The sequence below is a fragment of the Microcebus murinus genome, chromosome 2 (genome assembly GCF_040939455.1).
Source record: "Microcebus murinus isolate Inina chromosome 2, M.murinus_Inina_mat1.0, whole genome shotgun sequence".
Classification (NCBI taxonomy): Eukaryota; Metazoa; Chordata; class Mammalia; order Primates; family Cheirogaleidae; genus Microcebus; species Microcebus murinus.
Genome location: NC_134105.1, coordinates 95,258,956 through 95,277,879, shown reverse-complemented (window position 1 = coordinate 95,277,879; position 18,924 = coordinate 95,258,956). Strand labels below are relative to the sequence as shown.

General features: G+C 37.1%; 1 protein-coding gene across 2 annotated transcripts in view; it reads right to left on the bottom strand.

The window, feature by feature from the left end:
- MAN1A2 (mannosidase alpha class 1A member 2) overlaps positions 1-15,981 on the bottom strand; it is a 163,468-nt gene extending 147,487 nt beyond the window's left edge. For both annotated transcript variants that reach the window (XM_020284491.2, XM_076000012.1), the window contains exon 1: positions 15,683-15,981. In XM_020284491.2, coding sequence (XP_020140080.2) covers positions 15,683-15,981 — 299 coding nt within the window. The remainder of the gene's footprint in view (positions 1-15,682) is intronic.
- Between the last annotated feature and the right edge of the window lie 2,943 nt (positions 15,982-18,924).

The window sequence follows — 18,924 nt, the reverse complement described above, 5'->3', positions numbered from 1 at the left end:
CAAAAGAGTCCAGACCCAGATGGCTTCATTGGTGAATTCTACCAAACACTGAAAGAATTAATGCTAATCCCTCTCAAACTCTTCTAAAAAAATAAGAGGGAACACTTTCTAACTCATTCTACAAGGGGTGTATTACCTTGATAGCAAAGCCACCCACAGACATCACAAGAAACCTATGGACCAAAATCCTTTATAAATATGGATGTAAAATCCTCAACAAAAACAAAAAAGGTTAAAAAATGCCAGGTACAATGGTGCATGCCTGTAATCCTCAACTACTCAGTAGGCTGAGGCAAGAGGATCACTTGAGCCCAGGAGTTTAAGACTAGCCTAAGCAACATAATGAGAGCCTGCTTCAAGAAAAAAAAAAAAAATCTTCAAAAAAAGTACTAGCAAACTGAATCCAACAGTATAGTAAGAGGAATATACATATGAGCAAGTGCACTCTATCCCAGAAATGCAGGAATGGGTCAACATAAGCAAATCAATCAATGTAATACATCACATTAATAGAATGAAAGCAATAAGACATATGATCATCTCAATTGATGCAAAAGAAAACCATCTGACAAAATTCAATACCCTTTTATAATAAATATACGCAACAAATTAGGAATAGAAGGAACATCCTTGACATGATAAAGGCTATGAAAAATCCAAAGCTAATGTCATAGTCAATGGTGAAAGACTGAAAGCTTTCCCCTTAAGATCAGTAATATGACAAAGATGCCCACTTCCACCACTGCTATTCAACACTGTATTGAAAGTTCTAGAACAATTATGCAAGAAAAAATAATAAAAGGCATCCAATTTGGAAAGAAGTAAAACTACCTCTATTCATAGATGACAGGATCATATATATATATATATATATATATATATGGAAAATCCCAAAGAATCCACAAAATGACTACTAGAGCTAATAAATGAATTCAGCAAAGTTTCAGGATACAGAATCAACACTCAAAAATCAGTTGTGTTTATATATGCCAGATATTAAAAAAAAAAATGAATAAAGAAAATTAAGAGAACAATTTGCCTTTATAATACCACACAAAAGAATAAAATACCTAGGAATAAATTTAACATAGGAAGTGAAACACTTGTACACTGAAAACTATAAATATTGCTGAAAGAAATTAAAGAAGACCTAAAAAATAGAAAGATACCCCCTGGTCATGGATTGGAAGACTTAATATTGTTAAAGATGACAACAGTACCTGAAGCAATCTACAAATTCAACATAATCCCTGTCCAAATTCCAAAAGCTGTTTTTGCAGAAATGGAAAAGCTGATCTTCAAATTCATAAGGAATCACCAGTGGCCCCCAAATAGCCAAAACAATATTGAAAAAGAGTAACAAAGCCAGAATACTTATACTTCTCAAATTTAATACTACAAGGCTACAATAATCAAAATAGTGTATACTGGCATCAGGACAGACATATAGACAAATGGAATAGAACTGAGAGTCCAGAAATAAACCGATACATCTATAGCTAATTGATTTTTAACAAGGGTGTCAATACCATTCAATGGAGGAAAAATAATCTCTCAACGAACAGTGCTGGAATAACCAGATAATCACAAAATAATGAATTTGAGCTTCTATCGTGCTCCATACATAAAAACCAATTCAATATGAATCAATAACTTAAATATAAGAACCAACATCATAACTCTCAAAAAAGGGGGCAGTAACCTTCAGGACCTTAGTTCTGGCAATGATTTCTTAGATATGACACCAAAAGCACAAGCAACAAAAGAAAGCAAATAAATTGGACTTATCAAAATTAAAACTGACAGAAAAGGAGAAAAAAATTGCAAACCATACATCTGGTAAGGGTCTGGTGTCCAGAATACATAAAGAACTATTAGGACTGAACAACAAACACAAACCACCTGATTTAAAAAATGGACAAATTGGATGGACATTTCTCAAAAAAAGATATACAACTGGCCAGCAAGCACATGAAAAAATGTTCAACATCATTAGTCATTAGGAAAATGCAAATCAACCGCAATGAGACACCATTTTACACCTACTAGATTGGATATAATCAATTTAAAAAATAATAACAAGTGTTATAGAGGATATAAAGAAATCAGAACCTTCATACATTGCTGGTGAAAATGTAAAGTAGGTCAGCTGCTATGAAAAACAGTTTGGCAGTTCCTCAAACAGTTAAACACAGAATTAACAAAAGACCCAGCAATTCTACTCCTACGTATATACCAAAGAGAACTGAAAACAGGTACTCATACAAACACATGCACATACATTCACAGTTACACTATTCACAATACCCAAAAGGTGGAAACAACTCAAATGTCCATCAGCTAATGAATACATAAATCATATATATACAAACAATAGAATGCTATTCAACCATAAAAAGGAATAAAATATTAATGCATGTTATAATGTGGATGAACTTCAAAAGCATTATGTTTAAATGAAAGAACCCAGACACAAAGGGTCTCATATTGTATGATTCTGTTTATATGAAATATGGAAAACATGTAAATCTATCGAGCCAGAAAACACATTTTTGATTTTTGATTGTCAGTGCCTTGGGAGGGGCAAGAGAAGCAAGGAGGAAGTGGAATAACTCCTCAATAGGTATGGGGGTTTCTTTTTGAGGTAATGGAGATGTTTTCAAACTAGATAGAGGTGATGGATGGATGACACTGTGAATGTACTAAATGCTACTAAGTGATCACTTTAAAATGGTTAATTTTATGTTGAGCAAATTTTACCTGAATAAAAACACTAACACTTATTGTAAGAGCTTAGAATCAAGAAGGGCAAACAGAATTTTGAAGAGTGACATAGAACACATACTACTTAATATCAAAACTTATCTAAAGTTACACTTATCAAAACCACATGCTATTCCAACAGAAATACACAAAAGTACCAAGAGAACAAAAGAGAGAAATCATAAATAAACTTATGAATATATGAAAAATCTTATATGGTAGAGATGGCATTACAAATCCATGGAAAAGGAAAAACTCTTCAATAAGTAACACAGGGACAACTGGGCACCCATACAGAACAACATTAATTCAGTTCCTACCTCATCACAAACAAAAATCAATACCAAATTAAATCCCTAGATGTGAAAAAAAATTTTTTGAAACTATCAGAATTGAAAATAAAAAAGACTAGAACTGCAGGGTAGAAAGTTTTCCCTACACAAAACCCAAAACACAAGACCATAAAAAAAATTGATAATTTCAACTAAATTAAAATTTAAAACTTCTATAAAATCAAATACATCAAAAACAAAATATAAGGTATGCATAGCAAGAAGAAATGTCCAATGCATGTAACTAACAAAGAATTCATCCACAATATGTAAATAACTTCTACAAATGAATAACAAAAAGACAACCCAAACACAAATTGGCAAAAAGATGCGAACAAGCAACTCAAAGACTAAGAACCCAAACAACCAATAAATATGCTATAAAAAAAAAAAAATTTCACCTCACTAGTAATCAGGGAAATACACATTAAAATTGGCATCAGGTTGGCAAAGAGTTTTAAAAGTCTAACAATACCATGGTCTGTGAAGATGCAGGTGGGAGTCTAAACTGGTACAACCACTTCAGAGGTTGTTAGCAACAAAATTTGGAGTCAGTGATACACATACTGTATTAACCTGATAATTCTAAATTTTTACCTGGAATAAAAACACATGTGCCCAAGAAGACATGTACTGAATGTTTTTGTACAGAACTACAAAAAGGAATTAATCTAAAAATATATCAGCAAGGTAATAAATAATTTGATGTTTAATCATACAATGCTAAGTAGATAATAAAACTGAACCAGAGCCCAAAACATCAACATATACAAATTACAAAAATAATGTTGAGGGAAAAAAACTTGTAGGAAAATATACGTTTAAGAACATACAAAACTATATATTATTTATACCAACAAACATATGTTATGGAAATATATAGTGTGTACTGAGAATGACAATGCCCAACTCACAATAGAGGTTTACCTCAAGAAGATGTAATCTTCAACTAAAATAAGAAAATGTTAAGATTTGACAAAGGTAAATAGTGAGTACACTGACATTCACTAATATTACCTGTTAAGACTTTTTATGTATGCTTACAACTTTTTTTTAATGGACTCTACTGCGGTTTGGATGCTTATAATTTTTAAAACAAGAATAATACAAAAGATTTAACCTACCAGATATCAAAACACATTATAAAGCTATGAAATAAATAAATTAAAATAGTGTGGTGGTTTGGGGAGTAAACAGAAAGATCCACAGGAACTAAAAAACAAAATTCTCTATATATTGGGATATATCATTTATTTAACTAATCCCCTGTTGACAGACATTTGGGCAATTTATAGTATGTCATGTTAAAGCTTACAGCTTCAGGGGATATTCTTGATTTCTTTGTGCACTGATGCAAGGATTTCCCAAGGATAAGTTCCTAGAAGAACTGCTGAATCAAAGAATATGCACTTTAAATTAGTTGACACAACTAAACTGCTCTTCATGAAAATCTATTAATTTACATGTACACAAACAGTACGTAAGAAGAGCCAGCTACTCAATGTTCACCTTACCCCAGGTGTTATCAACCTTTTTAAGGGAGGAAAAATATTTAGGTCATATAAAGGAAAATGTTTATTAATGGTATCACAAATTAATAGAAAATAATTCATTTATTATTATGTATAACAGATATATACCAAACACATATAAACTTCCTATCAGATGCTACCTTACTACCAAGTAATTTTTAAAAGTTACATATACACATATAATTGTATATACAGCTATATATGAATACAGTTATCCCTCAGTATATACGGGGAACTGGTTCCAGGAGCCCCTACAGATACCATAATCCATGAATGCTCAAGTCCCTTATATAAAATGGTATCATATTTGCATATAACCTATATACATCCTCTCTTATACTTTAAATAATCTTTTGATTACTTATAATACCTAATATATTGTAAATGCTATGTAAATAGTAGTTATACTGTATTGTTTAGGGAATAATAACAAAAATAGAGTCTGTACATGTTCAGTACAGATGCAACCATCCTTTTTTACTTTTTCTGAATATTTTCAATCTGTGGTTGGTTGAATACACAGATGCAGAACCCATGGATACAGAGTGCTGACTATACAATTGTGCCAGATCTCAATTTAGCACAATGCTTGCATATTTTTTCAGATCCCAGGGCCTGGTCTGGATCCAAAAAGATTAAGAATATTTGCCTCCTATTTTCAGCTAACCCAGTCTATATACCAGAAATGCATAAATTAATGACATAATTGCATATTAGAAAAAACCAAAAATGGGAGGAAAGATAAGCAGTAACTTATCTAAAATTCTCAAAGAAATGCCTATGACCTAAATGACTATATCAGAACCCCACATAGGCGGAAGGTAGCTCAAAGATCCCTAGAATCTGACTCCAAATATAACATATGCTTTAAGAATGAGGTTAAGATTTGAATTTTTCAGTAGTGCCCATGGTCAAAATTAATCTTCTATGATATTCTCCAATAATCTACTATATTAGCATAATGCTTGATACATACTACTCAAAAATACTTGCTGCATAAATGACCAATATTTTTAATGTATCAATATCACTAAGAGACCAAGAGATCTACATACGTAACAGAGGTTGATGACATAATATGTAAATATAAAAAATGTCAAAAGGAAAAGCAATGCCTTCATTATTCTTCATAGTCTCCAGGTTAACTCATTTCCTTTTTTTTCTTAACTATTTGAATAACTTGTCCTAAAAGTTCTTGTTAAGATACAGAGAACAGAAGAGAATATTTTCAGTGGCATCTCTCAATATTAAGGTTAGGAAATTATAGTCTTAAAGAAAATTGTAGTAAGATAAGATGCAGTAGTAAGATAAAGCCTTCACAGAGTCTGAGACCTCAATATCAAGGACTCTGTTTTCCACAAAATCTATCCTAAAGTCTTAGATGACAAATAAAGAGGTGTGACTGTTAACTGAGCTCAAAAATAACACCTGAAAACACTTTCATAAATATCCCCATGACCTTCAGACTGGCACATAAAATGCTCAGTAATTATACTTTTAAAAGAATGAGAAATGAGTATATAAAACAGACATTTCATTCATTTTTTTTCATTTTTAAATTGGTATAGATTTCATTATATAAATAATCATATAAATTACACATATAAACTTTGGTCATTCCTAAAATAATTTTTAAACTCTTAATCTTTACATACAAAAATGATACTAATTCCTATTTAGAAAAATACACTTCATTTCACAGTATTTGCAATGTCTGAACTAAATTACTGCACACTCTTTAGTTCCCTAACTTCATAAAATTGCTTGTATTTCATATGCATGAGCTACAAGGAATCTTTAAAGATTCAATCAATTCCCTCATTCCATAAATAAGGGCATCGAGGCACAAAAAAGGTAAAGAGCTTATCTAAATACACTTCAACTAGCAAAGACAACACTAAAACTAAAGCCCCTATCTCTTAACTTTTAAATATACAATGATTTCTTCCTTGAGGCACCATATAAAATTCCAAGACAGAGTGATGGAAAGCATGCCCTTTTTCTTTATGATAAATCCTAAAACCCAATCTGAAAATAAATCTCCAGCACAGACTTCATTACAACCATATTTTAACAGGAAAAAAGTTCCAGCAAAAATTCTATGGCATTCAAAATAAACTTTTCTGACAGAATCTGTACAATTAGAAAAAATAAAAGTAGCAAAATGATTTTTCTAGCCAAGGAATATGTGGAGTTAGCTTAAACCACAATTAATATTTTAATAATTTTCAAACAGTAGTGAACATAACATTTGCCCAGTTAAAGATCAATTAAATTAATGTTTACCATGTAAACTACTAATTTCTAGAAGACACTTAGCTTCTTTGCTACCAACTTCCAACTTTAGGTATGATCTAAATTTTATACTATCTATATCTATAAAAATGAGATGATGAATACCTAATTTACAGATCTGATGTAAATATTAAAGAAAATTAAATATATAAAAACACTCATCATATATTCTTTATTTTCTTCCTTTTGTCCTAAACAAGAAGTTCAATGTAGGACATACAAAATACTTTAGATACATTTTATAGGAATAAGTATGTTCCAGATAGGGCCAATATAATATATTCCCAACCTTTTTATTATTTTTTATAAAGAGCCTTTTTTTTTTTTTTTTTTTTTTTGAGACAGAGTCTCGCTTTGTTGCCCAGGCTAGAGTGAGTGCCATGGCATCAGCCTAGCTCACAGCAACCTCAAACTCCTGGGCTCGAGTGATCCTTCTGCCTCAGCCTCCCGGGTAGCTGGGACTACAGGCATGCGCCACCATGCCCGGCTAATTTTTTTTTTATATATATATGTCAGTTGGCCAATTAATTTCTTTCTATTTATAGTAGAGACGGGGTCTCGCTCTTGCTCAGGCTGGTTTTGAACTCCTGACCTTGAGCAATCCGCCCGCCTCAGCCTCCCAAGAGCTAGGATTACAGGCGTGAGCCACAGCGCCTGGCCGATAAAGAGCCTTTTTTAAAAACTGTTTCCTTGTCAGTTTAAGACATAATTCCTCCTACTTTTGCATCTTACCTCTCAATACTTCCACATATTCTGTTTATATCTTCTCTTGTAGAATTTGCCACCTTGCCATAGACAACATTTATTCAACAGAATATACTTTTATTAAGGACCAAATGTACTTCAACCATTGGACATACAAAGACAAAGAAAATACAATCATTTGTCCTCAATAACCCCACCTTCTGTTGAAAGAGGCAGATGAGTAAGCAAATGATTATAAAACACAGTCAATATGTAATCACAGACAATACATGAGAAAGATTAAAAAAAAACGACTACCTGATGGCAGGGGAGGCAAGGGAAGGAGTGTATGTGTGATGCTATGGTTTAGATGTGTGTCCCAAAGTTCACGTGTTGGAAACTTAATCCCCAATGCAACAGTGCTGACAGGGAAGACCTTTAAGAGGAGATTAGGTCATGAGGTCTGCCCTTATGAATGGATTAATGCCATTATTACAAGAGTGGGTTCCTGATATAAAGACGAGCTCACCCCTTCCCTCCTGCTTTCTCTTGTGCATTCTCTTGCCCTTCTTCCAGCATGGGATAACACAGCAAGAAGGCCCTCACAAGATGCCAGCACCATACCTTAGGCTTCTCAACTTCTAGAACTATGAGCCAAGTAAATTTCTATTGTTTATAAATTACTCAGTCTGTGATATTCTAAAAACACAAATTGGACTAAGACATGGATTTCGGCTATCTCAGCTGTTAATAAGTAAAATAATATTAATAAGAACTCTGAAGAGCAAAAATACTATTAGGAAATAACATTAAATGAAAATAACTCCAAGTAATTCAAGCACATATTTACAATAGTAATGACAGAAAATAAAATCTTAAACTGCATATTATGGAGGCCAAATAACCTATATAAATCTATGTTAATATTTTAGAAAGAATATTCTACGATTGCGTATTTGATACTTTAATGAGAAAGCCCAAAAGAAATATTAATAAATAAGAGAAAATAAACATTTTCTCTGGAATTTTTTTTTTTTAGTTGGTCAATTAATTTCTTTCTATTTTTAGTAGAGATGGGATCTCACTCTTGCTCAAGCTGGTTTCAAACTCCTGAGCTCGAGCAATCCGACCGCCTCAGCCTCCCAGAGTGCTAGGATCACAGGTGTGAGCCACCATGCCCAGCCTCTGGAAATCTTTTTATAAAACCCACGAGAAATTTTATAAAGGCTATTATAGCTTTTAGAGCAAATAAACTGAGCTTGAAAAAATTTATTTCCTTGAAACATTTAACTACCTCCAATAAACACTGTTCAGCTATTATGGGCATAGTGCATTATGTTGAGACAGGGAACTGACAGGCACCACTTTCAGGCATCGCTTTGGCCATCATTTAATTGTACAGGCATTATACAACTGAAGTCTGGAAACTTTGTTTTGAGCTACCCTGATCAAAACAAGATGGAGGCAGGAAGAGTGCCAATCAGCTAGAACCAACATGGCAGAGAAACTAACCACTTCTTGACCTTACAGCTACATTATATACTTTATTACCATAAAAGTTTCCAAGAAAACCTTCCACTCCCATCATGTACCTGATGCCATGACACTTCCTGTTTGACCACATTTAATCAAAAGGAGAGTGTCACTCTAAATCCAGGAAAACACCATCCCTTTCTAAGAAATATCATGAATATTCCTCCCCCTTGTTTAGCCTATAATTAAGCCATTGTTAAAACAGAGGGGCAACAGTTCTCCTGCAGGGAGAACTAGCTTCTGCTCTGTCTGTGAAGAAGACTTTCTATACTTTCTGAATCAATCTCACTTTCACTTTACACTGTTGGCTCACTCCTGAATTCTTTCTTGTATGAAGGCAAGGACCCACTTGACTTCAAGTGATTCCCAGCACTGGGAGTCACTTTCCTGTGTCAGTATCATCTTCCGATCTCTAACACTCATTGAACAACAAGAAAATCAGGACTTAACACCTTGGCATTCTGCATTTTAACCATGCCATACTGCTAGTCTTCATTTCTGAGAAGAATGACAAATATACTAATATATTCAGTGATTGTGTAATGCTTACCTAATAAAAGCAAAGTCACTGTTATTTTGCTTCGGATCAAAATTAGACTTTAAACAAGCATATACAAAATATCATCTAGTGAGCAGCCCCCAAATAAAGCCTCTTCTAAATTACAATAATACCTATGAAAGGCAGAGAAACTGATAAAAAAAAAAAAACAAGACTACCAAAAAATAAGAGCCATCAAGAAGCTAATGTCAGAATCTGAAAGAACTCTTTAATAACTTATAATCTAAATTTTACATACTCAAGCCTTACTTCATGAAACAATGCCTAAACTACCACCCTACCCTAACTGTAGATTATCTCAGAGATCCAATGATCCGCCCCAACGACAAAATGGCAAAATGGGACTGAGACCTCCATGCAGTCAGATCACTGATCAACTGTCCTTTCCACAGTTACTTATTATCTAACTACATTTTGGCAGAGAGCAACTGTTGCATTTAAACAAGCTAAGCTGGATAAACAACTTCATTCTGGGTGTTGAGGGACAAGAAAAAAAGAATCTCAGTGACTTTCCATACTGCCAAGTATACTCTGAATTTGGGAATTATATAAAAACCTACTCCAGCACCAAAACACTTGAGACTACTAATGGTGCTATCATCAGTAGGACAGAGGAAACTAGACCGAGAGCTGTACAGATCAACTAAAGAGCTAAAAATGGTATTCACTCAATATATAAGGAAACCAAGAAAAAAAAAGAAAAAGAACAAAGGTATCTACAACATGTTGGCAAATGTCAATGTCAAGTATAAACAGACCTTACATAATGATTCACAACTGAGTGAACAAAAGTGGGAAAAATAACCATGAGCCAATGGAGAGAAATATAAGTGAAATGGAATATCCAGGAGATTTATTAGAGCAGTGGCCTGCAACCTTTCTGGCACCAGAGACCAGTTCCATGGAAGACAATTTTTCCACAGACAGGGGTAGGGGCACGTTGGGAGGGATTGGGGAAGGGCACTCAGGTGGTGATGTGAGCAATTGGGAGCCTAGAGTCTGTAAATACATATGAACCTTCACTTGCTCACCCGCTTCTCACACTCACCTCCTGCTGTGCAGCCCCCAGTTCCTAAGTTTCATGGAAGACAATTTTTCCATGGGGGCGAGGAGGGCACAGAACTCAGGCAATGATGTGAGGTCCGGTTCTTAACAGGCCATGGACTGGTACCAGGCCACGGTCCAGGAGTTGGGGACTGCAGTATTACAGGATAAAACAAAGTGACCTCCCTGAAACAGTAGCAGAAAGGCCTAAATAAAGAACAGGATAGAAAAAAGACATTAAAGAGGAATAAGATAAGGAAAAATGGCAAGAAAATTAAATTTGCTATGGTGAGATTTAATGTCTCTACTCTTGTAATAAAAAGCAAAATTGAATCAAACAAAAAGCCCACAAATCATGACATGAGGAAATTGAGAAATTCTCACTAAAGTGCATATCAAACCAGGCTAGGCACACTTTGAGTGCAAGTAGTATTTGACTAGTGGCTACCATACTGGCCAGCACTGGTATAGAGTGATTATGTCTAGTATGATGTCATACAACTAGTTAGTAGAACCAAGACGCAACTTTAGGTCCTTCTGACTGCAAAGCCTATATTCATTCCCTTTAAGGAAACTATCAAGAGGTAAATGTATATCTGACCCTCACCTATTCAATTCAGACTAACAAAATCCTGCCTAGAGGATGAAATCTACAGCTGTTCAAATAAATATTGAAAAAAAAAACTAAAAAACACAAAGTCCATTTATATAATGCCATTATATAAAACAAATGTTTCAAAAAAATAAAAAAAGTATATTTTAAATAACTTAGGTCTATTATATACACGAAGTATGAACATGATACTTTATGTATATCAGTGTATAACAACATTCATTTATATTATAATCAGTTCCTGTTTGGGGTACTTCAAAAATCAAAGATGCTAAAACATTATCATATTCAATACCAAACTATACATTTTCTGTCATTATCATCTAGAAGGTATGTGTATATAAATAGGTATTGTTTTAAAACTCTGGATTATTTATAAACTACTTAATAGAAGGGAATATACTGGTTTATCATGAAAATATACTAAATTCATGTAATATCAATTATATAAATTAAAGCATAAATTATCCAACAAGCCATGATTCTTGGGAAAAGTAAAGACAGAAAAAAGAAAAAGAACAACAACAACAAAAAAAGCATAAATTAAATTAAATGTAGTGTATATTTCTTAGTAATCCATGGCCATGAGTAACCGAAACCTAGAAGTTACCCTGGACTCCCTCATCCTTCTACCTTAGCCCCATATTCAACCAACCACGGAGGGCATCATCTGTGAAGTTTAATAGTTTAACATCTCTTGAATCAACCACTCTTCTCCACTAATTTCTCTCCTTCACTATCATCACTGTGATCTAAGCCAATATCCTCTGTGACCTGGACCCTTCTAACTTGTTACTCTCCTATTCCTCTTCACCTAAAAATCACTGCAACCATCCTAGCTCTTGGGAGGCCGAGGCGGGCGGATTGCTCAAGGTCAGGAGTTCAAAACCAGCCTGAGCAAGAGCGAGACCCCGTCTCTACTATAAATAGAAAGAAATTAATTGGCCAACTGATATATATATAAAAAAAAAAAAATTAGCCGGGCATGGTGGCGCATGCCTGTAGTCCCAGCTACTCGGGAGGCTGAGGCAGGAGGATCGCTTGAGCCCAGGAGTTTGAGGTTGCTGTGAGCTAGGCTGACGCCACGGCACTCACTCTAGCCTGGACAACAAAGTGAGACTCTGTCTCAAAAAAAAAAAAAAATCACTGCAACCAAAGTGATTATTTACATTTTTAAAAAATTTAAAATGATCATGTCATTCCCCCTGCTTTTATTAAAACCCTTCAATGTCTTCACGTTGTTTTGTCTTAGGATAAAGACCAAAATACAGACTTGGGTGTTCATATTCTCTAATTTTTCAAGAGAAATCAGAAATCCAGACTTTTATGTGAAATCTCCAGATCTGTGAATGCTGACAACTAATTGAAACTTTTGTTAATTATGGTAAGGAGGCCAAAAAAATTTGTATGCAGGCCAAATCTGACCTCTCATCTAGTCTCATTACCTAATCCCACAGAGCTTCTCTCTACATCAGCCATACTGAACATTTCCCTATTCCCACTGCTCCCTTCACCTCCACTCTACAAACTAGATCACCCTGTTCATGGCATCAGACAGTATGGAGTACAACTTCGTAACACTCATCACACCTCAAAATAAAATTATTTATTTAATGTCCATCATCTTCTCCTAGATGGTAAGCTGAATAAAATCAGAGCCTGACATACATAGCAGGCATGCAATATATATTTCTTGCTAACTAGTTTGGTTATGTTTCTTTAGACAGTAAGATTGTGGTGTACTTTTAAAATATTAATCAAACTTTACCTAAGTTTTCAGAAACACAGGCAGTATTTAAAGCAAATCAGATCTATAATCAAAATATTCCATTACAATTTTAATTACTACTACTACCACTAATAATTGCTAACATTTATTGAGGATTCACTAATGCGGAACTACACTGAGCACTTTGCATGTGTTATCTCATTCAATACAACAAACTATAAAGTAGATGCCACTGAGGAAGCAACTTAGGCATAGAGTTTAAAAATTAGCTCAAGATCGAATCAGTGGCAAACTTGGGTAGGAATCCATGTAGTCTGACCCCCAGTGTTTAAACACCAAAATACTATACTAAACTAATCCAATAATAATGATTTATTTTCCATTACTTAAAGTAACATTCCTCATCCCTCTATCCTGTACCCTTAAATACACATACACAATTAAGATAAATTGTCAATTTGTATTTTCTAAATTAAGAAAGATTTTTTGACCCACACCCAAAATAGGTATGATCATAGTACAAACTAATTCTGTAAAAATACTATCTAATAAATATTTATACATTAATGTTTTGTGTTTTCACATTTTAAACTTACACTGTATTTCCTTGTTCAAAGTAAAACAGCTGTTTATTACTACAGACTACATTTTCACATACAAAAGCAACAAATAACACGTTAAGCAAAGATAAAAATTAACCAACATAACCACAGAAATATACAAAGATAACATAAAGATCTCTCACTATCTGAATTCTCAATTTCAAGACTCAGGAATCAAATAGATTTCAATAAATTCTCACATGTATCACTTGCTATCCAGGCTCTTACTATCCAAAACTCAGAATCTGGCTCACTCAACCACCCCTACAAACCTTGCTATAAGAACTCAACAACCAATCTCTTACTCCAATTTCAGGAACTCAGTAATTTTGGATAGCTAAATACACATGCACATATATTCATGGGCTACATAAATTTAAGAATTCTTTTTTAAATTATTTAAGCACACTTTTAAAAATGTGAATGAAATGCACATATCTCTATTTTCATTCAAATTTTGTATTTTAACTCCACTTAACTCAGAATTTTTCTATGTAAATGTTCTTAAACCAGAATGTGGCCACATTTCTTAAACTTTTAGTCCACACAAAACATTTTTTTAAAAAATGGGACAGATTACTTAAATAATCAGATTAATTAAATAATGTTTAATGCGTTGCTACTGTCAAAAAGCTCAGAGCCAGTCTTAAATAACGTTTCTTCAAATGTTCATCATAAGTGATATACAAATACCATGGGAAATAAGGTTTTCGAGGAAAACTGTACTTTCAGTGTTAATTTTTCAGTTACATATTTCACAGATACCAGATTTTTCTTGAAGTCACAAAAAAGCAAAAGAAAAGAAATTCAAGAGTATAGGAGTTGAAAATGGCGAAAATCCCAAAATAACTTGGATACAAAAGAATAGTACAAAGCAATATTAGAACTACTCCATAAAGTTCAGCCAAAACAAGAACCAATCAAGTAATGAATTAACTAAGTTAAGAAAAAATGAGTCCTCCCTAAAGCAGAGTATTTTCCCAAGAATTTAACTTAAGCTCACATTTGAACCTAAGCTTTTTCAAAAACCATGTGCTTGATAAAAAGTTAAAATTAACATCATTCGAAAACTGAAATCAAGCATATGATTTTTCACATACTCAAGAATTATTGTAAGAAATTGGGAAGAGAGGGTAGGTTTGAGGAAAGTAAACTATTTCTCCAAACTCTTCTTTGGAGTAAAAATACACAAACGACTTAAAAGAATTGTAACTAGTACCCCCACTTTATCTTAATTTGGCTAGAACTCCCAAGAACTCCCTTCAGATTTGGTGATCTAGAAGAATGTGAACCCCTTAATGGACCAAATTCTAATAGTTACTTCACACAGTCCATCTCTCACATTAAAAAAGTAGCGAGCAAAATTTAACTTCAAAAAAATAACTAAATCTTGTCTACAAGCCTCACAAAGTGAAATGACTTAGGATTTGATATATTCAGCTTAACTGATTCCCTACAGAGCACCAATAAAAAGAACAAAACTCAGGATATTTTCACATGTTAAGAAACAACAGGTATATTCTACCCATGTTTGTCATCCTGAAGAGCTAAGATTCACCACTAAGCTTCAACTACAAGCCAGAAAATAAGAGCCCTTTGGTAGAACAAACCCAAAGGAGCTGTCAAGATTGAATGTATTGATTTCACATGGTGTCACGATGATTGAATGCAAACTGTTCTTCATAAATACAGGTGCAAGCATATGTCACTACTTCTTTAGATTATGTTTTCATACCTCCATTCCCAATTGTCCACATTATACACAACAACTCTGAACACAAATCATCCTCTTATATAAAATGAACGAGCTGGACTTTAGTGGGGATTCTAGGAATCCTTCCAATCTATAGTTCTACTCAGCCCTTTCGAATTACAACTCTTACCACGACTTTGAGAAAATTACATGCCACTGCAAAAAAAAAAAAAAAAAGACAGATTTGATAACTGTACCTTGTTCTGCCAAATATTAGTACCAGAACTTCTGAAATAAACAAACCTGTGTCTGTGTTCATCGGGTCCATGGATCAGGAAGACTCCAGAGTTTTTAGCCCCTTTAGCATCTACATGAGGAATTAACACATCTTCTAAACCCAGATCAAAGCGTTTGTGTTTTGAAGAGTCTGGAAGGAAAAAGAATGCCCCAAAACACAGGGTGATGAAGGCACTAAGAATAAGGAGAAGGATAAACTTCTCAGAAAGTCTCAAGGTAGCCCTGTGATGTGGGAAGGAGGGCGGCCCCAAGTTCAGAGGTGGTATCCTACGTCCAGAGAGGGGCAGCAGGGCTGGGGTAGTCATCCTTTACGCTCGTGGACAGAATACTTTATAAAGTTCTCATCTTACATCAAATGAACAATACATTGAATTGTCTTCAAGACCTTGGCAAAAATGGGGAAACTCAGTTTCTCTCCTCTTAAAGGACTGTTGTGCTTTTTAAGAGGGCACTTCTTCCACGCTCGTCCAATTACATTCAGAAACGGGTGTGTTCCTCCCAAACGGTAACTAGTCTGTCCTGTGATATCTTCTTTGCCATTTGGCTTTCAGTGCCACATCGGGTTATTACAAGTCTCCTCTTCATTCCTAGGGGTAAATTAGGCAAGCCACACTGCAGAGAAGCTGCAAGGTAGGTTGTTCCATTCCTGCATCTCAGTGAGATGCTCAAATGTCGTCTTCCGCCCCAAAAGGGAGCCAGGTGAGATCCAAGGAGTTGTAGATGGTTAATTTCCTCTGACTCTTCTATTCCAGAACCTTTTATCCTCAGAAGGGGAAAAATAAGGGTCTCCACGGAAGTCTGCAAACAGGGAGGAAGGTCTCCCACCTCGCCGGGAAGCTGAAGCGGCAGTGCTGGGTGAAGTAGCAGGAAGGAGTTCTCGGCTGCCCGCGCTTCCCTACGCTGCCTGGCAGGCTCGGGGCAGAGAGCTCCGACGCTGCCCCCTCGACGGCTGGCACGAAGGGCAGTCGCGTCCAAAACACCGGAGCCCAGCGAGCCGCCGCGGCCGCCGCCGCTGTTGCTACCGCACGGGTCTGTCAGGGAGCGGAACTTCCTCCTCGGCGGCCACTGAGAAGCCCCGGCGTGTGCGGGGGAGGGGAGGCGCGGCAGCCGCCCCCGCCCGGCGGCTCCTCCTCCTCCCGTCCGCGGCCGGCTCAGTTAACCCCGGCGCCTGCTCCCCCGGCCAGCCGGCCGCTGACCCCGCCGCTCCCGGCCGCAGTGGTCGAGCCCCCGCGCCTCTGCAGCGTGGGAAGAAGCCGAGCCGTGGCCCTCGCTCCGAGAGCCCGGAGCAGGCGCCTGCTCATTCCTCGCTCAGCCTTGAGACGGCGGGCGGCCCCGGGCGCGCGGGAGCAGCCGCGCCTCGGGCTGGCAGAGGTCGGCTCCGTCTCCTTCCCGGCCGGCGGCCGCCGTGGGGGCCTCCTCCGCGCTGCCTCCGGTGGCTCGCAGCCACTCGCCCTGGCGGCGGCTGCCGGAGAGGTAGCGCGCCCACGCGGCGCAGGGCTGCGGCCCGGTCTTCGTCCCCTGCCTCCCTAGGCCTGGTGAGCGCGGAACAGCCGCCGGTCCGATGCCCGCTGGGCGCACGCCTGAGAGGGACCGGAGCGTGAAGGGGGATGGCGACGGCGCGCGGGCCGGCCTACCGGCCCCGACTCGCGAATGGGCGTCCCCGGGCGGCGGAGTGTGAGGTGCGCGCGCACGCTCCCGGCCTCGCCGCCGCCCCTCCCCCGCCCCGCCCGGCTGGCCTGCCGGCCCGCGCTGCGCGGGCTCCAGCCTCCCGGAAGCGTCCTGCCGCCGCCGGGCCGGGGCGTGCGAAGGGAGAAGGTCGCGGATCTGCGCCGCCCTGAGAACTTCACCGACGCCCAGAGCTTTGCCACCGCCCTCAGTTAATGGGGCTGACCTGGCGTTTGGGCGAGAGGGAGCGAGGGCTCAGGTCGCGAAGGTTTTCGCTGAAATTAAGGGTTACAGGAATTAACGGATTCTGATGGCTAAGGTTAACGTTTAATCTTGCTCTGTAGAAGTCCTGTCTTCTTTCATAGACCGCCGGTCCCGAGGGTTCAGCAACAGAGTCTCAAACTTCCATGCAGCCCATGCACACGTTGTTGCACACCCAAGGCTCAATTAATAGAGAGCGCCAGCCATGTGCCAGGACCTGTGTTAAAAATAAAATGGCAATTTCCTTTCTGAGGAATCTAGGTGCCCCCTATTTGACAGAAGCTTCCTCATTGTTCAATTTCTGGAACATGTTCTACTGTCATCTTCACATTCCTCACCACCAACCCTCCCATAAAAGAGATAACGGGGATGACTGAGGAGGTACCAAACCCAAAAAGATAACAATATTGTTTAAATTCTGACTAGAAAACAATCTGATTCAATTCTGTTATCCATAGTATTAGGAAGAACCATGTTGTGATTAAGCTTGCAGTATGTATATATTCTCGCATCTGATTGACTTTCAGATTGTTTTTATTCTAATATTGTCATTCTCTGTACACATGCTTTTTCATGACTGGGAATTGAAAAGGAGGCCTTTAAATGGCAGGGGAGTAAAAGTCAGCCTTAGATTAAAAATCAAGCAAAAAAGCCTCCTGTTCATTGGCACGATTCATCACTACATTCCAATATGCCAGTCTGCACTATTTCTAGAAGCTCTGCATATCTATCTACCAAATGACAAAAGAAGGCATTGTCATTGACCCTGCTTCAGCAAATAAAACAGTCAAAAATGTTACGGGCGCCTCTGATGAATTCACTGAACCAGGCTGGCAGCAAAGAGTACCCAATCCAAAGTAGGATTTGTATTGGACACTTAGGAAGAGCAGATGTAAGAAACTTTCTGCCTTCCCAATGTGTCTTTATAAAATGTGCCAATTTTATGAACAAGGCTCTAATGTTGAGAATCTGTGTAAGCCAAAGGAAAAGAAACGCTTTGGTTTCCTTACTGTTGAGGTCACTATTTTTTCCATGAAAAGTTCCGGGAAAATAAATATTGACCTCTGAATGAAATAGCAAGTTATATAAATCTTGAAAAGTAAATATTACCTAGGTTAACACCAAATTGGTAACCACCAGATATAGCAGTCATATGAAACCTGCCGTAACTTAGTTGACAAGTGTGACTTAAGGAGGTTCAACCTCATAGCTGGTAGAGAAGGCTTAGATGTAAGAAGATCTAACATCTAAAATGTAAAAAGATCTAAGAAGGCTTAGATCGTTTTCTCTTTCTTTGCTCACCTGTTTTGCAAAATTCATTT